Source organism: Phyllobates terribilis, unplaced genomic scaffold, assembly GCF_046119375.1.
Source record: "Phyllobates terribilis strain yellow unplaced genomic scaffold, ASM4611937v1 Scaffold_17__1_contigs__length_24005725, whole genome shotgun sequence".
In the NCBI taxonomy this organism is placed as follows: domain Eukaryota; kingdom Metazoa; phylum Chordata; class Amphibia; order Anura; family Dendrobatidae; genus Phyllobates; species Phyllobates terribilis.
Window position 1 is genome coordinate 1,237,304 of NW_027362777.1, and position 22,738 is coordinate 1,260,041.

A 22,738-nucleotide genomic window follows, 5' to 3' on the forward strand; every position below is an offset into this window, starting at 1 on the left:
GGAAAGAGCTGAGTGTTTGATATGTCAAAATATAGTGTCTGTGTTCTAAGGATACAATTTGCTTCGACACTATCAAACTCAATATAAAGATAAATATGATTGTTTGGTCGGAGAAAGGAGAAAGGATAAAATATTAAAACTGAAAAATACATTGACAACTCGGCAAAATACTTCTGTGAAGCAGAAGCAGCTAAATATTTCATCACTGCGAGTAAGTTTTCAAGTTGCCAAGCTCATAGCGGGCACTGGCCGACCATTCCTGGAGGGAGGATTTGTTACAGAATGCCTTCTTTCTGTTGCCAAAGAGATGTGTCCAGAGAAGGCCGAATTATTTAGTACAGTGAGTCTTTCAGGACCTACCATTACACGAAGGATTGAAGAAATGGGAGACAATTTGCTTCAGCATTTGCAAAACTCTGCAAAAACACTTTCCTATTTTTCCTTGGCACTCAACGAAAGTAATGATATTCGTGATTCTGCACAACTTCTAATTTTTATTCGTGGGACGAATGACTGTTTCGAAGTCACAGAAGAGCTTGCTGCACTGCAAGGCATGAAAGGAAGAACTACAGGAGAGGATATCTATGAAAAGGTTTGCCAAACTGTAAATGGTGTGGAGCTGGACTGGGCTAAACTAGCCAGTGTGACAACTGATGGTGCTCCTAGCATGGTGGGGTCTAAGGAAGGAGTAATTGCTCGCATTAACCAAGAGATGGACAAACATGACCATTCTCATCCAATACTGCCTCATCCACCAACAGGCGCTGTGTAGTAAATCACTGGAGTGGGACTCTGTTAGGAAAATTGTGGTATCTTGTGTTAATTTCATTAGAGCTAATGCATTAAACCACAGACAATTTCAGGAATTTCTGTCTGAGCTAAATGTTGCCTATGAAGATGTTCTGCACCACACAGAAGTGCGTTGGCTGAGTCGTGGGAGAGTTTTGAGACATTTCTATGACTTACTTCCACAGATTACAGCTTTTCTGCTTTCAAAAAACAAAGAAGTACCGGAGCTCAATGATGCGGAATGGAAATGGCACCTTGCCTTTCTGACAGATGTAACCGAGTTACTTAACAGTTTCAATGTGCAACTTTAAGGAAAGGGGAAGCTCCTCTGTGATATGCAATCACATGTGAAAGCATTTGAAGTAAAATTAGGCCTCCTCATCAAAGAAGTGAAGGAGGAAAATTTCTGCCATCTCCCCACAACCCAAAATATGTTAGCGGAAAAACCATTGGTGGCATTCCCAAACAAAACATGTGGATTCACTGGAAAAGTTACAAAAGGAGTTCCAATGTAGATTTAAAGAGCTTCATCTCCATGAACAGGACATGCAGCTTTTCCGTGACATTGAAAATGTGGATACAATTTACCAAATGGAACCGGCTGAACTGCAGAATTGTGACTCTCTGAAAGATGCATTCAAGTCAAGCAGCCTTCCTAATTTCTATGCATCTCTCCCCTCTGAGACATATCCTAATCTCAGGAACCTTGCACTCAAAATGGCAACCATCTTTGGCAGCACTTATGTCTGTGAACAGACTTTTTCCAGAATGAAACATGTGAAATCTCCAACCAGATCCAGACTAACTGATGCACACTTGCATCACTTGTTACGACTAGCAGTGACAAATATGGAACCGGACATTGACCATCTCATTAGCCAAAAGCTGGCCCATAGTTCCCATTGACATACCGGTAAGTTTGTTGATTTAACTTTACTTGTTCTTCATTTTAAATATTGTATTTATTCCCGTTTTGTTTTTTTTTACTTTAAAATAAGATATGTGCAGTGTGCATAGGAATTTGTTCATAGTTTTTTTTAAACTATATTCCGGCCCTCCAATGGTCCAAGGGACAGTGAACTGGCCCCCTGTTTGAAAAGTTTGAGAACCCCTGCTCTAATATACCTAATAGGCATTTTTTGGGGTCTGGTTGAATATCTATTTTATATACCCTCTTTATAATAGACAGAACTCCTTTCCAGTATTTTCCTAACTCCCAGCATTCCCATAGCGGATGTAATAGGCCCGCAGCATCCATGTTACATCCTGGACATTCAGAAGCAGTCCGGTATCCTATGTTGCATAGGAATCTAGGCGTCTTATATTTCCTATGTATTAATATGATCTGGGAAAATCTCTGTGTCTCATATAAAGATAATTGGGGAACCAGTTCTAATACCGCTCTTCATTGATCCTCAGAAATTGGACCTATATCTCCATCCATTTTTGTCTAGCTGGAGAAGGAAATATTGTTAAATAAGAATTAAAAGGACTCAGTAAATATCAGAAATACGACCCTTAGTATTTCCCTTCTCTAATACCAACTTAACAAAAGTATTATTTTCTACCCAAAAGGGCGTCCATCTTGATTTGCATTTAAGAGTGTTCCATAAGGACCAATGAATATCCTACTTATTCATTGTGTTATTTCTCATGGCAGCCGCTAGTTCAAAAGTATTATTTGTGGTTACTCTGTCAATTACCGCTGATATCAAAGGCACATTAGTTTGAAACCAGAAGTTTACATACACTATATAAAAAGACACATCAGCATGTTTTTCTCAATATCTGAGATGAAATCAGAATAAACCTTTCCCGTGTTAGGTCAATTAGGATTACCATAATTTTTAATATTTTCCAAATGCCAGAATAATGAGAGAGAGAATGTTTTAAGGCATTTTTATTACTTACTCCAAAGTCAAAAGTTTACATATATTTCATTAGTATTTGGTACCATTGCCCTTAAACTGAATGACTTGGGTCAAACGTTTGGGATATCCTTCCACAAGCTTTTCAGAATAGTTGTTCGGAATTTGGGCCGATTCCTCCTGACAAAACTGGTGTAACTGATCCAGGATTGTAGGTCGCCTTGCTCGCATCTGCCTTTTCAATAGGACTGAGATCAGGGCTTTGTGATGGCCACTCCAAAACATTGACTTTGTTATCCTTAAGCCACTTTCTTACCATTTTGGCAGTATGCTTCAGGTCATTGTCTATTTGGAAGACCCATTTCCGCCCAAGCTTTAACTTCCTGGCTAATGTCTTGAGATGTTGCTTCAGTATTGCCACATAATCTTCTTTTCTCATGATGCCATCTATTTTGTGAAGTGCATCAGTCCCTCCTGCAGCAAAACAACTCAACAACAAGATGCTGTCACCCCCGTGTTTCACAGTTGGGATGGTGTTCTTAGGCTTCCAAGCTTCTCCCTTTTTCCTCAAAAGGTAACGATGGTCAGTATGCCCAAAAAGTTCAATTTTAGTTTCATCAGACCACAGAATATGTCTCCAAAAATTAAGCTCTTTGTTCCTGTGTGCATGTGCAAACATTAATCTGGCTTTTTTATGTTTTTTTTTTGAGTAATGGTTTCTTCCTTTTCTTGAGTAATGGCAGAGTAGCCTTTCGGCCCATGTTGATACAGTACTCGTTTCACTGTGGATATTTACACAATCTTATCAGCTTCCGCCATCATCTTCACAAGGTCTCTTGCTTTTGTCCTTGGGTTGATATGCACATGTCAGACCAATGCACGTTCATCTCTGGTACACAGAACCCATCTCCTTCCTGAGTGGTATGAAGGCTTGACATTCCATTTTTGTTTGTACTTGCGTATAATTGTTTGTACAGATGAACGAGGCAGCTTCAGGTATCATGAAATTGTACCCACAATTTGTAATCCACAATTCTCTTCCTGATATCTTGGCTGATTTCTTTAGACTTTTCCATGATGGTACACAAAGAAGCAGTGTGTTTCAGATGTGCATTAAAATACATCCACAGGTGTGTTTCTAATTAACACAGATGCTGCCAAAAAGCTCAGAAAAAAAAATCAGAAGCTTCAAAACACATGACATCATCATATGGGCAGTCCAAAATTATTTAAAGGTATAGTAATCGTAGTGTATGGAAACTTTTGCAGTAAGCAATAAAAATGCCTTAAAACATTCTCTCTCTCATTGTTCTGGCATTTGGCAAATTTAAACTAATTGACCTAAAACGGGAAATGTTTATTCTGATTTCATCTCAGATATTGAGAAAAACATGCATATGTGTCTTTTTATATAGTGTATGTAAACTTCTGGTTTCAACTGTGTCTGTGTGTGTGTGTGTGTATATATATATATATATATATATATATATATATATATATATATATATATATATATATATATATATATATACAGTACAGACCAAAAGTTTGGACACACTTTCTCATTTAAAGATTTTTCTTTATTTTCATGACTATGAAAATTGTACATTCACACTGAAGGCATCAAAACTATGACACATGTGGAATTATATACTTAACAAAAAAGTGTGAAACAACTGAAAATATGTCTTATATTCTAGGTTCTTCAAAGTAGCCACCTTTTGCTTTGAAAACTGCTTTGAATACTCTTGGCATTCTCTTGATGAGCTTGAAGAGGTAGTCACCGGAAATGTTTTCACTTTACAGGTGTGCCTTGTCACGTTTAATAAGTGGGATTTCTTGCCTTATAAATGGGGTTGGGACCATCAGTTGTGTTCTGCAGAAGTCAGGTGGATACACAGCTGATAGTCCTACTGAATAGACTCTTAGCTGCTTTTTTCTTGCTATAATACAAATTCTAAGTAAAGAAAAATGAGTGGCCATCATTACTTTAAGAAATGAAGGTCAGTCAGTAAGAAAAATTGAGCAAACTTTGAAAGTGTCCCCAAGTGCAGTTGCAAAAACCAGCAAGCGCTACAAAGAAACTGGCTCACATGAGGACCGCTCCAGAAAAGGAAGACCAAGAGTCACCTCTGCTTCTGAGGATAAGTTTATCCGAGTCAACAGCCTCAGAAATCTCAGGTTAACAGCAGCTCAGATTAGAGACCAAGTCAATGCCACACAGAGTTCTAGCAGCAGACACATCTAGTCACCGGAAATGGTCTTCCAACAATCTTGAAGGAGTTCCCAGAGATGCTTAGCACTTGTTGGCCCTTTTGCCTTCACTCTGCGGTCCAGCTCACCCCAAACCATCTCGATTGGGTTCAGGTCTGGTGACTGTGGAGGCCAGGTCATCTGGCGTAGCACCCCATCACTCTCCTTCTTGGTTAAATAGCCCTTACACAGCCTGGAGGTGTGTTTGGGGTCATTGTCCTGTTGAAAAATAAATGATGGTCCAACTAAACACAAACCGGATGGAATAGCATGCCGCTGCAAGATTCTGTGGTAGCCATGCTGGTTCAGTATGCCTTAAATTTTGAATAAATACCCAACAGTGTCACCAGCAAAGCACCCCCACACCATCACACCTCCTCCTCCATGCTTCACGGTGGGGACCAGGCATGTAGAGTCCATCCGTTCACCTTTTCTGCGTCGCACAAAGACACGGTGGTTAGAACCAAAGATCTCAAATTTGGACTCATCAGACCAAAGCAGATTTCCACTGGTCTAATGTCCATTCCTTGTGTTCTTTAGCCCAAACAAGTCTCTTCTGCTTGTTGCCTGTCCTTAGCAGTGGTTTCCTAGCAGCTATTTTACTATGAAGGCCTGCTGCACAAAGTCTCCTCTTAACAGTTGTTGAAGAGATGTGTCTGCTGCTAGAACTCTGGGTGCCATTGACCTGGTCTCTAATCTGAGCTGCTGTTAACCTGCGATTTCTGAGGCTGATGACTCGGATAAACTTATCCTCAGAAGCAGAGGTGACTCTTTGTTTTCCTTTCCTGGGGCGGTCCTCATGTGAGCCAGTTTCTTTGTAGCGCTTGATGGTTTTTGTAACTGCACTTGGGGACACTTTCAAAGTTTACCCAATTTTTCAGACTGACTGACCTTCATTTCTTAAAGTAATGATGGTCACTCGTTTTTCTTTACTTAGCTGCTTTTCTCTTGCCATAATACAAATTCTAACAGTCTATTCAGGAGGACTATCAGCTGTGTATCCACCAGACTTCTGCACAACACAAGTGATGGTCCCAACCCCATTTATAAGGCGAGAAATCCCACTTATTAAACGTGACAGGGCACACCTGTGAAGTGAAAACCATTTCCGGTGACTACCTCTTGAAGCTCATCAAGAGAATGCAAAGAGTGTGCAAAGCAGTCATCAAAGCAAAAGGTGGCTACTTTTGAAGAACCTAGAATATAAGACATATTTTCAGTTGTTTCACACTTTTTTGTTAAGTATATAATTCCACATGTGTTAATTCATAGTTTTGATGCCTTCAGTGTGAATGTACAATTTGGTCTGTACTGTGTGTGTATATATATATATATGTATATATATATATATGTATATATATATATATATATGTGTGTGTGTGTGTGTGTGTGTGTGTGTGTGTGTGTGTGTATATACAGTATATATATATATATAAGTAAATCGTCATCATTAGGATACCATATTTATAGCCTACAATATCCGGACTAGCAATCAACATACAGGCCAAAGGTTCAATGGCTATCGCGAGAAGGAGGGGAGACAGGGGGCATCCCTGCCGAGTGCCCCTCCCCAACGCGATTGAAGCCGATAAGAGACCATTAGTTCTTATTTTAGCCTGAGGTCCAGAGTACAAAACCTGTATGTATGATAGGAATTTGGGACCCACCCCAAACCTTTTAAGAACCTCCCACAGGTATTTCCATTCTACGCCATCGAATGCTTTAGCCGCATCAAGAGAGAGAAAGAAAGAATAGCCTTATGTCCCATTATTACATCTGATCTTTGAAGAAAAAGCCTTCGTAAATTCATTGCTGTGGACCAGTTTGGAATAAAGCCTGATTGATCCTTATGAATAATCTCCGTAATAATGTGAAATAATCTATTTGCCAGGCCTTTGCAATATGTCTATCGATAGAAGAGAAATGGGACGATATGACTTGGGGTGTGTAATGTATAATGTTTAGATCTGTCTCTTTAAGAAAAGGAAGTCTTGTGACCGGAGAGTTAGAGACTGGAAGTGAGTTTTAGTTTCGGTTTCTAGTCTGCTGAGAAACATGTAATGCATTGTGCTGGAGGAAGAAGGACAAGAATAAAATACAGATAAAATCTACTCTCTTGAATTTCTTGTACTGTGAGGACATTACAACTTATATAGCGCCATTAATTCCACAGCGCTTTACAGACATTATCGTCGCTGTCCCCATTGGGGCTCACAATCTACATTCCATATCAGTATGTCTTTGGAGTGTGGGAGGAAACCGGAGAACCCGTAGAAAACTCACGCAAACACGAGGGGAACATACAAACTCCTTGTAGATGTTGTCCTTGGTGGGATTTGAGCCCAGAGCCGCAGCGCTGCAGTGCTAACCACTGAGCCACCATGCTGCCCCCCATGTTATGCTTGATTTACTTTTATCAGTCACCATTTTTATCATATACATATATATTGTATATATTTCTTAAATATTTTAATACTGTATATATATCTTAAATATTTTTAATAATTATATTTTTGTGTATGGTATAATTTCTTAATATTTGCACAGTTTACCTCAATTTGTTATTTCGGGTGGGAATTGAACTCACTCCCGCTTCATTTTTTGTTTTGCCATTCATTTTGCTCGAAGATCTCTTCTTTATTCCTCTTTCATGGCTTCTCTGGAAGATTGTACTAACATTTTCCCACGTTACGTCACGATTTCACCCAGCCTCTCACTCTAACAGCTGGGTTATCCCCGAATGCTGAGTTCATCTAAGTTCAGCGGAGGGACTTTCCCAGCAGCATAGATTTTTTCCCACGCTATTCTCTTAGCGATTTCTTTGGCCAGTATCTTTAGTTTAGTATCTTATTTCTCTTATACATTAACATTAAAAATGTGTTTTATATGTCCATATAATGTCTAATAATTAATATTCTAACATTCCAATGTGACAAACACTTTTATTCACTACAATCCACTTCTTAATAAATTTATGGTTTTATACACCCCAATCGCCCCTTTTTAATCCTCTGGTTCATTCACTCTTCTCCATTACATCGCTCACGCCAATGTCGATACTTTTGTTCTGTGACTTCTTGCCCAACCTACATAACTATATTTTTACATCACACTATATTTATATTTAGATTAAATTTATCACCAGAAATGTGTATTTTATTATTGTTTACAAGATAAATGAAATTGAGAAAATAAAAATATGTAATTTTGAAAGCTTTTATCATCATTTCTTCTTAAATTATTTACATTATTAAACTTTGACATATCATGTGTTCTTTTTTGGCGCCACATTTTTTCAAATTCACCAGTGTATATACTATATATGGCTGTGTTCTGTCATTTGTCATATGTTTTTTGCCCTGAGGAGGAAGTATATTACTTTGACACGGATAGACAATAAAATAAAGCATGTTTTTCTAGTGTGGACCTGGATTAACTGTCATCTTCCAGCAGCGCGGATTTTCCACTTTTCGTTCCTTTCCACATACTACTGTTTCAGGAAACCAACTGCACGTCAGCAGGTACCACAGTTATAACTACAGTCGGTAGCGGAGAGCTTTGGGAAGCACTCATAGTACTAGAAAACTGACCCTGCAGCTGGGACTGTGAAGATCCTAGCTTGTAGTATTTCCTGGCCAGATCCTGGATCATCTGGGTCAGATTCGCTGCCTGATCACAGAGTGTAGGAATTGGATCCATTATTGGATATAATGTGATGCTAGTCACCACTCATGGACAGGCTGTGAGGCAGATTAGTCAAACATACCGGGGTCAGATACCAAGAGAGCACTTAGAAAACAAAAGAGAAAAGACAGGCGAAGTCAAGTCATGATCTGAGGTCATAATACCAGGAAGATAGCAGATCAGAGCAAAGGGGCTAGGCAAATGGATGGTCAGAACGAGGTTTAAAGTCATACAGCAAAAGACCAACAAACAGAGCACAGAATTACAAGGCAAACAACCGAGCAGATGCTATGTCTAGCAGAGGTCTGAGACTCAGCTAAGTTACTGGGTAATCACCTGGAACAGGGAACATCTGAAAGAAGCTCAACACCTCTCAAGACTCGGATTGGATGGCTGAGCTGTCCATCAAAACACCGACAACTCAGCACACCCCTGCACCACATGGCATGACTGAGCTGTCAGTCACAGCATCCGAGACACACTAAGCAGAGAAATTGTGACACTCTGATGTTTATTAGGCTGATATTTATTTAGAGTTGATTTCCGTATAAATTATTTCTCACATTAAGAACATGAAAAAGACTTCTGCCTGTGTGACTGCTCTGGTGACTAAGAAAAGATGATTTCTTCACAAAACATTTTCAACATTCTGAACGTGAAAAAGGCTTCTCCCCTGTGTGGGTTCTCTGGTGTCTAACAAAATATGATTTCTGGTTAAAACATATCCTACATTCTGAACAAAAAAAAGGCATCTCCCCTGTGTGAGTTCTTTGGTGTTTAATGAGATTACATTTATGATTAAAATATTTCCCACATTCTGAACAGGAAAAAAGACTTCTCCCCTGTGTGAATTTTCTGGTGCGTGACAAGATTTGATTTCTGTGAAAAATATTTCCCACATTCTGAACAGAAAAAAGGCTTTTCCCCTGTGTGAGTTCTCTGGTGCTTAACAAAAACTGATTTCCGGTTAAAACATTTCCCACATTCTGAACAAGAAAAAGGCTTCTCCCCAGTGTGAGTTCTCTGGTGTGTAACAAGATCTGCTTTGTGATGAAAACTTTTCCCACATTCTGAACAGGAAAAAGGCTTCTCCCCTGTGTGACTTCTCCGGTGATTAACAAGATTTGATTTCCATAAAAAACATTTCCCACATTCTGAACAGGAAAAAGGCTTCTCTCCTGTGTGTATTCTCTGATGTCTGATAAGACTTGATTTCTCTGCAAAACATTTCCCACATTCTGAACATGAAAATGGCTTCTCCCCTGTGTGAGTTCTCTGGTGATTAACAAGACCTGATTTCTGGTTAAAACATTTCCCACATTTGAAACAAAAAAATCTATTCCCTGCTGAGTGAATTTTTTGATGTTTAAGAATATACTTTTCAACGGAAACACTATTTCCATTTTCTGAATGTGAAAATGGCTTCTTTGCATTAGGAGCAGTTCGTTTTTTAATGCTTATTTTGTGACTTTGATTTTCCATAGTGGTCGGTAATGAATCAGAAGACAGGACCTGTTTGATAGGATCAGATGACAGATCTTTGCTGTGAAGGGATGATGGTATATCTGGAGTAATGGCATTCACTTCAATTACATCTGGGATCTCAAGACCATTTGATTTGAAAACTGGAGATGTCAGCTGTCCCTCTGATCTCCTGGTACAGTCATCTGCCAAGAAAAAAAAAAACTAATTATTATTTTTGAATAAAATATCCTTGAATTTTATATTTTTGAACATTTCTACTTAAACTGTCTGTAAAAATGGGAATTTATGTAAAAAAATTTAATTATTCACCAAGACAATGACAGTTCACAGTCTAATAGAAAACCTCATAGCATGAAGCAGTTGACCGTGGTGTTCAACTGATTCTGCCTCCCAAATATGGAATAAAAGCCACCAAACAGTGTTATATAGGTGAAAATAATAACAAGAAAAGCTTCTACTCATCTCACGAAAAAAAAAGTCCCCACTCAGGTCCATCATCTGTCAGTGGAAAAACAAAGGTTTCCACATTATTAGTGGCTCAGATACTCTACAAATACACCCTAGGGCGTGGAGAGCAATGAATATTCATCTTCCTTAATAGCGCGAACACTGTAGCCACAGCACAGCTCCTGCTGTGCTCGGCGGTCAGTGTGCCTACTATTAAAGACCATGAATATTCACTACTACCCACTCTCCTGGATTGTAGTGAATAATCATGGTTTTTAATAGTGGGCACACAGACCTCCGAGCACAGCAGGAGCCGCACTGCAGCTACAGTGTGTACGCTGTTATGGAGAGTGAATGGTCACTGCTCTCAACACACACAGTCCCAGCATGGGGAGCAGTGACTATTCCGGCACAGCATCTCAGTGTGAGGGTACATGACAGGGACGCCATGCGCCCCCTGCCATGAGAGGCGCACACAGTGAGTGTCGGCAGCAGAGCGGGACGCCATGTTTTACCAGTATGGGGACCAGAGGTGGCCATGCATTACCAGGGCAGGGATCAGGGGGGGCATGCATTACCAGGATGGGGATCAGGGAGGGCATGCATTACCAGAATGGAGATGAGGGGGGCCAGGCATTACCAGCATGGGGATCAGGGGGTGCCATGCATACCAGGATGGGGATCAGGGAGGGGGTGCCAAGCATACCAGGATGGGGATCGGGGGGTGCCAAGCATACCAGGATGGGGATCAGGGGGTGCCATGCATACCAGGATTGGGGATCAGGGGATGCCAAGCATACCAGGATGGGGATCAGGAGGTGCCTTGCATACCAGGATGGGGATCAAGGAGTGCCATTCATACCAGGATGGGGATCAGGAGGTGCCTTGCATACCAGGATGGGGATCAAGGAGTGCCATTCATACCAGGATGGGGATGAGGGGTGCCATGCATATGGGGATGGGGGCCACATATAACAGGAAGGAGGGGGGCATATATACCAGGATGGGGATATTAAAAGAATTGGGGGACATTACCCCTTTAACAGTGTCAGCAGCAGACCCCCTTCCCCTAAAATAATGCATCATGACCACAATTTTTGCTTAATTTTTTTTTCTATTTTGCTACTCTAAAACCTAGGTGCGTCCTATGGTCTGGTGCTTCTTTTAGTCTGAAAAATACGATAAGTGTAGCAGCCAATAATCTATATAAAATATAAATAAATAAATTGGTCCCCTTGGGAGGTTGTGGGGCCTTGACCATATGGTATTTATCCTTACTTATATGTTATATTTATTTTTGCATATAATGTATCTAGTATAGAACTTTTATTTATATATCCACTGGGATTTAATTAAGAATTTATTTATATTTTATATAGATTATTGGTTGCTACATTTATTTATTATATCTATGCACGTTATCATATATTTAGGATTAACCATTCATTGTCATCTACATGCTATACCCCATATATATAGTTTTCTCCTTGTAATCCCTTCCTTTTTTGGTTTTATCATTTATATTAATAAAAATTAAAAAATGTTATATTTTAAATACATTTTTCTGTTTAGTCATTATTTATTTGAGTAGGTTTAGTGCATGAAATAAGTATTTGATCATCTACTAACCAGCAAGAATTCTGTCTCTCATAGACCTGTTGGTTTTTCTTTAAGAAGCCCTCCTACTCTGCACTCCTACCTGTTCTAATTGCACTTGTTTGAACTCATTACATCTATACAAGACACCTATCCACACATAATCAATATCACTCCAACCTCTCCACCATGGCCAAGACCAAACAGATGTCTAAGGACACCAAGGACAAAATTTTAGACCTACACAAGGTAGGGATAGGCTCCGCGACAATAGGCAAGCAGCTTGTTGAGAAGACAACTGTTAGTGCAATTAATAGGAAATGGAAGAAACACAAGATGACCGTCAATCTTCTTGTCTGAGGCTCTGTGACGACACAGCTTATCTTAATCAGCCATACGTCTAGATTTGTTAAGCCAAGAGAAATGCACTATTGTGTTTGTGTTGACTTTAAAACTTGTGTGTGTTTCTTTGGTAGGTCAAGAAGAACAGACCAGTATTTGTATAACGCTGAATGTTGTCTTCTCTTGGTTCTGAAACAATGACGTTTGTTACTATACTAATTGCATATTATACTAAAGCCAGCTAGATGTTGATTTAAAGAACCACCCCCCCCCCCCCCTGCTATGTCGGCTGTGTGGGTGATTGCCCTGTGGATGTGTACTTGAAAGAACAAATGTGAACTATTTAAAGAACCCATGCCTCTGTAGCAGGCAGAATTGAAAGAGACTTTACAAGTAGAATCAAAGATCAGACTCTCTTCAGACCATCAGCTTGGTAGCATCAGTTTATTCAAAGAGACACAGATTTGTATTCTACAAGATTCCAGCCTAAGGGTATATGGCCCTGACTGGAAAGATACGTATCTGCTCCATTGACCATCAGAGAGCCCATGGAAACATTTGGAGAGACCAGGTTGGGACGATGAAGTCACCTGGCCCCTTGGATATGTTGTTTGGGGTTGCCAGGTGGGACCCTCCGGTAGCCTGGAACCCATGGAGACATTCTATCTGAGAAGCCAGATTGAGACCAGCTGGTCATCTGGCCCCATGGAAACTCTTGGAGAGGCCAGGGTGGGACCCTTGGGTCTCCTGGCCTTGTACCTCGATGGACTGTCAGCTTCCTAAGCTTGTCGATACCTTCTCTCTGTGGGGGCCCGCCAAAAGCGGGGAGCCTCTGGTTGAGGTAATTAGCCTTGGAAGTCCAAAAGTTGCAGCTGTTCTATCCCAGGCGGGCCAGCAGAAGGGTGAGACTGTGTAATGTTGTGCCATCTTAGGTATTTGCTGGGACTGTTCTATGGGTTTATTGTCCATTTGGTGGTTCAATAAAGTATTGCCACACTGTTTTACCCTCACCCTGTGTTGTCTGAGTAGATTTATGCCCACGAAAGACCCTGTTTCTTCACAGGCTCCATGCAGGCTTCATCTCGCCTCGTGCGGTAAGGATGATTCTGAGAAAGGTCATAATCAGCCCAGAACTACACAGGAGGATCTGGTCAATGACCTGAAGAGAGCTGGGACCAGAGTCTCAAACATTACCGTTAGTAACACCTCGCCGTCATGGATTAAAATCCTGAAGCACTCCCAAGGTCCCATTGCTCACGCCAGCACATGTCCAGGCCAGTTTGAAGTTCGCCAATGACCATTTGGATGATCCAGAGGAGGCATGGGAGAAGGTCATGTGGTCAGATGAAACCAAAATAGAACTTTTTGGTATCAACTCCACTCTCAATGTTTGGAGGAAGAAGAATGAGTACAACCCCCAGAACACCGTCCCAACTGTGAAGCATGGTAGGGGAAACATCATACTTTGGGAATGCTTTTCTGCAAAGGGTTCATGTATTGCGAGATTTTGGCCAATAACCTTCCCTCAGTAAGAGCACTGAAGATGGGTCATGGCTGGGTCTTCGAGCATGACAAAGACCCGAAACACACAGTCAGGGCAACTAAGGAGTGGCTCCGTAAGAAACATTTCAGGTCCTGGAGGGCCTAGCCAGTCTCCAAACCTGAACCCAATAGAAAATCTTTGGAGGGAGCTGAAACTCAATGTTGCCCAGCGACAGCCCCGAACCTGAAACATCTGGAGAAGATCTGTATGGAGGAGTTGACGAAAATCCCGGCTGCAGTGTGTGCAAACCTGGTCAAGAACTACAGGAAACGTCTGACCTCTGTAATTGTAACAAAGGTTTCTGGACCAAATATTAAGATCTGTTTGTTTATTGTTTCAAATATTTATTTCATGCAATAAAATGAAAATTAATTATGTAAAAATCATACAATGTGATTTTCTGGATTTTTTTTTGATTCTGTCTCGCACAGGTGAAGTGTACCTACGATAAAAATTATTGATCTCTCCATTCTTTGTAGGTGGGAAAACTTGCAAAATCGGCAGCGTATCAAATACTTATTTTCCTAACTGTTATGTGTTGCGCAATAAAATGGCAAATGTGCAATTTTCACTTTGCAACATCGTCTGTGTGCTAATTTCCAGTAAGTGGATGTGGAGTCAAAATCGTCACTAGTCCTATAGATTAATTCACTGAGGGTTATAATTTCCAAAATGGAGTCACTTTATGGGGATTTCTACTGCTCTGGTTTTCTGACATTTTGTCATATTAAGGTTTCTGGTGGGTCCCATCTCCTCTGGGATCTGCTCCTGCGATGTCTGCTTCTCTCGCCAGAAGCCGCCTTATTCATCCTGCAGGTGGCGCTGGTGATGGAGGAGACGTCAGAACCAGAAGCTCTGGGCGGCGCAGGCTCTGTTCAGCCACTAAGATTAGGGTTGCTGGGACCAGTAGTACCACCCAGTCTGGCAGTATGGGTGTGTGTGCTGTCCAGCTGGAGTAATCTGCTCCCTGCTTCAGCCAACTGGAAAGCACCACACCCTACTAAAGCTGGAAGCATATTGCCGGAAGCTGCCAGATCCAGCCTTGTTCTCCTCTGGTTCAGTCCTCTGTGCTCAGCTCCCGGCTTGTGTATTTGTTTCCTGTTGTGACCTCGGCCCATTTACTGACTACTCTTGTGTCTTCTGATTTTGTATGTTCTCTGCCCTCCTGGTTCTGACCCGGCTAACATACTATTCTTCTTCCCATCTCACACTACAGAACAACAGGTAATACTGTGGCCCTACAGATACACTAGAACTTAGTGATGTTTTTTTACATAGGGGTCTCTGTCTAAGTCCAAATCTATTTAGAGGAGTTAACCCCTTTACCCCCCAAGGCTGTTTGCACCTTCATGACCAGGCCAAATTTTACAGTTTTACACTGTCACTTTATGAGGTAATAACTCTGGAACGCTTCAACGGATCCCCCTGATTATGAGCTTTTTCGTGACATATAGAACTTTATGTTAGTGGTAACATTTCTTTGATATTACTTGTGTTTATTTGTAAAAATAATCAAAATTTGGCAAAAACTTAATTTTATGAACTTAAATCGGTTATATCACACAAATTAGTTAATAAATAACATTTCTCACATGTCTACTTTATATCAGCACAATTTTTTAAACAATTTTCTTGTTTGTTAGGAAATTAAAAGGGTTAAAATTTGACCAGCGATTTCTCATTTTTCCAACAAAATTTACAAAACCATTTTTTTAGGGACCACATCACATTTGAAGTGACTTCAGGGGCCTATATGACAGATGACATATACTCAAAAGTGACACCATTCTAAAAACTGCACCCCTCAATGTGCTGAAAACCACATTCAAGTAGTTTATTAACCCTTCAGATGCTTCACAGGAATTTTTGTACTGTGGAAGGAAAAATGAACATTTAACTTTGTCACAAAAATTTTACTTTAGACTCAAATTTTTTTTATTTTCGCAAGGGTAACAGGAAAAAATGGACCCAAAATTTGTTGTGCAATTTCTCCTGAGCACGCCGATATACCATATGTAGAGGAAAACTACTGTTTGGGCGCGCAGCAGGACTTGAAAGGAACACCATTTGACTTTTTGAATGCAAAATTTTCTGGAATAATTAGCGGGCGCCATGTCGCGTTTGGAGAGCTTTTAATGTGTCTAAACAGTGCAACCACAAGTGACACCATTTTGGAAACCTCTCAGGGAACTTATCTAGCACCTTGAATCCCCAGATGCTTCACAGAAGTTTATAACATTGAATCGTGTAAATAAAAATCACATTTTTCCAAAAACAATGTTATTTTAGCCCCAATTTTTTTATTTTCACAAGGATTGCAGGAGAGAATGGACACCAAAATTTGTTGTGCAATTTCTCCTGAGTGCGCAGATACCCCTTATGTGGTCGAAAACTACTTTTGAGGCACAGTGCCAAGCTCAGAAAAGAAGAGGTGCCATATTGGAGTTCACATTTTGCTGGACTGGTTTGAGGGTACCATGTCACATTGGCAGAGCCCCTGAGGTGTCAGAAGAGCAGAACCCCCCATATGAGACCTCATTTTACAAACTACACCTCTCAAGGAATTCATCTAGGGGTGCAGTGATCACAACAGGTGGGTCACCGAATTTTATACTATTGGGCAATTAAAAAAATAATTCCATTTTTACCACTAAAATTTTGTTTTAGACCCAGATTTTACATTTTTACAATGGGAAATGGGTAAAAATTGCATCAAAATTTGTCCCACAATTTCTGCTGACTGTATACCCCACATATGTGGTTGCACAGTACTGCTGGCATGACTCTGTTGTCGGGTATCCCGGGGGCAGGAGCTCCTTCCTGTCCCTAACATTAGGGGCACCCTAGCTGGTCCTGCTCCCCGGATTACTTCTGAAGGTAAAGACACCGGGCGCCACGTACCTTGTCTGAGTTCCTCAATCCGCCCACAGTCTGTTCCCTTCCACCACCCAGGGAAGAGGGGAGTAGTAATGTATGGCTGAACCCCAACCAGACTAACAAGGTAATACAAATAGGGCTAAAGGAAAATACCAATCATACAAATAAATGCACACAAACAACAGAGGTTAACACTGGGAAGTGGAGGATGGGGGACAAACCTAAATAGAAGAAGAAGAGGATAACACACAAACTAAACCACGCAACAGTCTTAGCTTAATCCTCCAAACGCCTTCTCAAACAACAACAGTCCAGCACACTCCTAGAACCATGCAGCATAAGCTAGCTCTGGTAGGATAGCCTGCCAAAGCCCAGTATATATAGGAGCGGGGAGTGGCTAACAGCGAACAGGTGAGAGCCTAAATGATGGTAAGCTTCTAGGAGCTTACAACTGAGCAGATTAACCCCCGGCAGAAACCTGCACTGTTTAATATGAAGGTGAAAGGCTTTTAATGAGTGGGAGGAATTAGAAGCTGCAGTCTTCGGGCTCCTCTCCGTCACAGTAAATCCATGTCAACTGCTTAGCCATACGGTGAGACTCGGGAGGGACAGAGCGCTATTGGTTTTAGCAGAAACCCAGTATAGTAATACAGTAGGCATCCTGGAGCACAGAATTTTCTGTATTAGTTTACGGACTCCATATACAGAACCCCTAAGTGCTACAAGAGCACAATCACCGCTCAAGTTACCCCATTTTGGAAATTATACCCTTTGGGAATTTATCTACAGGTGTTGTGACGATTTTGACTCCTTGGGTTTTCCAGAAACAAGCAGCAGTGGATGTTGCTGAGTGAAAATTGCAAACTTCCGTTGTAGTGACCAGTACGCTGTAGTGACCAGTAGATTATTCCCGGCTTATGCTTCTGGAGACATGCACCCATACAGTAAGAGGGCTCTCATCACTACAGAAATGCCAAACATGTGGACACTAACTGCGGTTTAGGCTTACTGGTGCTCAGAAGGGAGGGGGCATTTAGTTTTAGGAGCACAGAATTTGCTGAATTTATTTTGGGGTGCAAGGGCCATTTCGATTTTCCAGAGCCTTTGTGCCATCAGTAACATGGAAGCCCCCTATATTTCCGCTAACAGATGACGAACCCGAGTGGGAACTTGCTTTTTTTGTGGATTGAGTTGAAGCTGGGAACATTTTGGGAACATTTTACATAACATTTTGGATCACATTTATCCTGCACTCTATGCTGAGCACTTACATAAGGGTTTCCTTTTAAATCTCAGAGTGACGTAATTCAGATGAAACCCCGAGGCAGCAGAGTTACTCTCGACTCTGTCTGGCCTCTGTTCAGTGATGTCCTTTTTTCCCAGAGGTGCACAGAACTGTGGCCGATGACACTTTTATGCAAACCTAAAAAGACGGACACCGCCAGATCAAAGGCCAGACAGCATCCATGGTGCCTCCACCTGCCTCATTATAGGGAATATTCAGAGCGCAGGATAAATGTGAGCTGAGCCTTACTGCGATATTTGGGAGTTAGAATCAACAAATCAACAGCAGGTGAAGAATTGGTTTTATTTATTTTTTACGCTGCTCCTGTGCGGTATAGGTGATTAGACGACTTTATTCTTCGGGTCGGTGCAATTACAGCGATAGATTTATAGCGGGTTTTTATGTTTGGCTGCTATCACATACTAAAATACGCTTTTTTTCCCCAAAAAAACTAGTTTTTGCATAACCAGATTTTGTGAGCTATAATTTTTCCATATTTCTACTGAAAAAGTCATGTGAGGGCTTGTTTTTTGCAGGATGAGTTGACGTTTTTATTGGTACCATATTTGGGCAGATTACATTTTTTGATCGCTTTCTATTCCGATTTTTGAGAGGCAGAAAAAACAAAAAACAACAATTCAAGAATTGTTTTTTTTTTTGTTTTTTTTATGCCGTTCCACGTATGGTAAAATTGATAAGGCAGCTTTATTTTTCTAGTCAGTACGATTACCGCGATACAACATTATGTAGTTTTTTTATGTTTTGACGCTATTACAGAATAAAAACAATTTTATCGAAAAAAAAATATTTTTGCATTGCTTCATTCTGAGAGCTATAATTTTTTGATTTTTCCCCTGATGGAGCTGTATGGCGGCTTGTTTTTTTGCAGGACAATGTGACGTTTTCATAGATACCATTTTTATGTACAGTACATTCATCTTTTTGATCGCATTTTATTCCACTTTTTGTTCTGCGGTATCATGATAAAGCATTGTTTTTTGCCTAGATTTTTACTTTTTTATGGTGTTTACTAATTGTATTAACTAGTGGGATGGTTTAATATGGTTGGGTCGCTCTAGACACGGCGATACCAAATATGTCTACTTTTATTGTTTATTTATCCATTTGATTTATAATAATATTTATTTATGGGTACAATATATTTTTTATTTTTTTAATTAGTATTTTGTGATTTTTTTAAAAAATATTGTTACAACATTTCTCCACTTTTTTACTTAGTCCCACTGTGGAACTTCCCAGCTTTAAAGGGGATACCCACCAGGCTAGGGAGCCTTTTAAGTCTGGAGTTAAGGGCATCTTTTTGTCCAGGCCTGACGGACGTTTGTCCCAAGCGGAGCTGATTTCATTCTGAAGAATTCTGGAATGTGCCTGACACCACTTTACACAGGGGATGCACAATGTCATGGTCCCCAGAACACTCATAGCTTCCCTGACCGTTACTTCCCTCTTTCTGCAAAAGGAACTGAATTTTTTTACTATGTCCCGAGCTTTCTTTTGAGGGAGTTTGGACAAGCCCCGGTGCGAATCTAATAGCACTCCCAAGAATATCTTCTGGTTGCTTTTAGCTAGGTCTGATTTTCCTAAATTTAGAACTCACCCCAAGTCTGACAATACTCGCATTACCCGACGCTGATGAAGAATTAACTGCGCGTCTGAATCTGCTACTAGAAGAAAGTCGTCTAGGTAGGGAATTATGACTATGCCCTCTCTCCTTAGACGGGAGACTACTTCCGTCACTATTTTGGTGAAAATACGGGGTGCCGATGACAGGCCGAACGGAAGACATTGGAACTGATAGTGGCTTACGCCACCTTTCCCTCTTGTTGCAAACCTGAGGTATCTCTGTCTTGAAGGGTGTATGGGAATATGGTAATATGCCTGCTTCAAATCCAAGGTACACATCACCGCGTCTTTGGGTACCAGAAGTATCACCGATTTTATTGACTCCATTTTGAACCTCTTGTACTTTACCCACTGGTTCAGGGGTCTGAGGTTTATAATTGTCCTGTACTCTCCCGATGGTTTTTTTAATGGAGAACAGTCTGGAATAATGGCACCTGTATCTCTCTGAACGAGGGACCGGTGTTATTGCTCCGTCCTGGAGAAGCTGCCTGATGTCTACTTCCAGCCTTCTGAGGGCCGCTGTTGAACTGGTTTCCGTGATCTGAAATCGTCGGGGGGGGAATTGAGAAAACTCGATCTTGTACCCGTGTTCTATAAGTTGTAAAATCCACTGATTTTGGGTTATTCTCTGCCAACTTCCTAGGAAATGCTGCAGCCGAATGCTGTCCAGTACAGGTCCAAAAACCTGTAGGCCGGAAAATGGGATAGCACAAAGTTTGTTTTTGGACTGCATATCGCCTGTCCAAGACCTCAGCCAGAGTGCCCTACGGGCCGAATTCAACAGCGCATCATTACTTGCCGCGAACCGGACAGATTCTGCTGACGCATCTGCCATGAAATTTACTGCCATCCTGACCATGTATAAAGCCTCGGCTATATCCTCCCTGGAAGCACTCTTTCTCAGTTTGGCTTCCAGGTCCTCCAACCATAAGCCTGCTGATCTGGCCATGGACGTGGCCGCAATATTGGTCTTGATGATTGCAGCTGAAGCCTCCCAGGCACTTCCTCTTTAATCATAGCCTTTACTTCGGCTCTAAATGTGGCCTGCTCCTCCGCCATAACTTTTGCTATACAGTCCTTGCACAGCTGTTTGTTATATGTGTCCAGAAGCCTGGTAGTACAAGTTGGGCATCGCCTAGCCCTCTTCTTAGGAACTGATCCCTTTGGGGTCCCTTTATTCTATGGACAGTATCAGACACAGGCAGTTTGTCAGGATAAATCACCATAGCTCAGCTACAAAAAAAGGGGGCCCATAGATGCTCACTTACATGACCCAGGGAGATGGCCGTGGAATCCGTGTGCTGCGCGGGGCTACCCTCCATAGCTCACTATAGGTGCAGTGCCTAACCGACAGACACACATGGACAGATTTTACCTGTCTGCCGTCTTCGCCGCCATCTTCCCCAGGCTTCTCCTTCCTGCTGACCTCCTAACCGGAAGTGCGTTCCAGGGTGGAACTCATGCCGCAGCCGCGTCACTGGAATTGCGCTGGCCGGCAGAGGCAGCACGCCCAGAGCCCTCCGAGGAGGGAAGCGGCGCCTTCCAGGAGCTCCGCTCCACTGGGCTGGCTGAGGGACCAGGACGGGTTTCAGCCGGCAGCCTGTCTCGACAGCGGGAGGAGACAGGTATGGCAACCCCTCCGTCCCCTGGGCTGCTCCTATGCTTTCAGCGCTGCCGCGCCCTCTCATGTGCCTGTCCGACTAGGGACAGGAAAAACACAGGCGATGGAGGGTGGGGAGGGGCCTTTAACCTCTCGTGTGTTCCTGCCCCTAGTCGGACATGAAGGACTACCTCCTGGTGTGCTGTCAGGAGGGACGTCCTGGAAAAAAACATTACACTCACCTTCCGATGGCCCCCGGTCTCCTTCTCCGATGCGTCCGGTCTCCTCGGTGTCTCGCAGTGGTGTAAAAGGACCTTCCATGACGTCATTTAGCCATGTGACAGGTCACTCGACCGCCGACGTCAGCACTGACACCCACCCACAGCGCTGATACACACCCACAGCGCTGACACACACCCACAGCACTGACACACACCCACAGTGCTGACACACTGAGCTTCCTAGTTTTGATTCCTACGATACCACAGTGTCTATCGACTCCTGTAAAACATGATATTAGACCTTCCTAGCTAGCACTAAGCTGAAGTTCAAGCCTTACGTGTTTCATCATTTTTTTATAACTGCCATGATCATCAGGGGCTAGCAGTCTGTTTAATATCTAAATAGAATTCGTTACTATGATAGTTTCTTGATAAACATATCGGCATGGTTGCTGGCCATGTTCGGCGGCCAAGCAAGCATGTCTTTATAGGTAGGAACATCCCACCTCCTTCCTCCCTATTCTCAACTTGACCAATCCTTGGACGGAAGTGTGAAAAACTTATTGCATCATTCCCTAGAAGACTCATGGCTGTACTAGCTCAAAGGGGGCTTCTACTCAATACTGAGTAAAGGGTCTGAATACTTATGACCATGTGATATTTCAGTTTTTCTTTTTTAATAAATTTTCAAAAATTTCTACATTTCTGTTTTTTTTCAGTCAAGATGGGGTACAGAGTGTACTTTACTGAGAAAAAAATGAACTTTTTAGAATTTACCAAATGGCTGCAATGAAACAAAGAGTGAAAAATGTAAAGGGGACTGAATACTTTCCATACACACAGTACTTTCTATCTGTGCAGCATTATTCATAATCTTACATCTACCAGAAATATATGCTTTGATCCAGGGTGGGCACCTTATTACATGTAATATTTCATAAATTTATGTATATTTATGTATGTGCCTTTTATAAGGTGGTTTACATCTAATGCTTTTTCTGCCTTTTTAATTATGTTTTAACTTTTTGGTGCTTGTGTGTGGTATTTAATAAAATTTATAATTCTTCTTAAAATTATTATTTATTGTTATTGACTTACTTATTC

The 22,738-nt window shown here is 41.5% G+C and overlaps 1 protein-coding gene across 1 annotated transcript in view; it reads right to left on the minus strand.

Annotated features, from left to right (window-relative positions):
- Positions 1 to 9,104: 9,104 nt before the first annotated feature.
- LOC141176174 (uncharacterized) overlaps positions 9,105 to 22,738 on the minus strand; it is a 39,047-nt gene continuing 25,413 nt past the window's right edge. Inside the window, exon 3 of the mRNA XM_073660169.1 lies at positions 9,105 to 10,261. Within this exon, the coding sequence (XP_073516270.1) occupies positions 9,393 to 10,261 (869 nt within the window). The 3' untranslated portion in view covers positions 9,105 to 9,392. The remainder of the gene's footprint in view (positions 10,262 to 22,738) is intronic.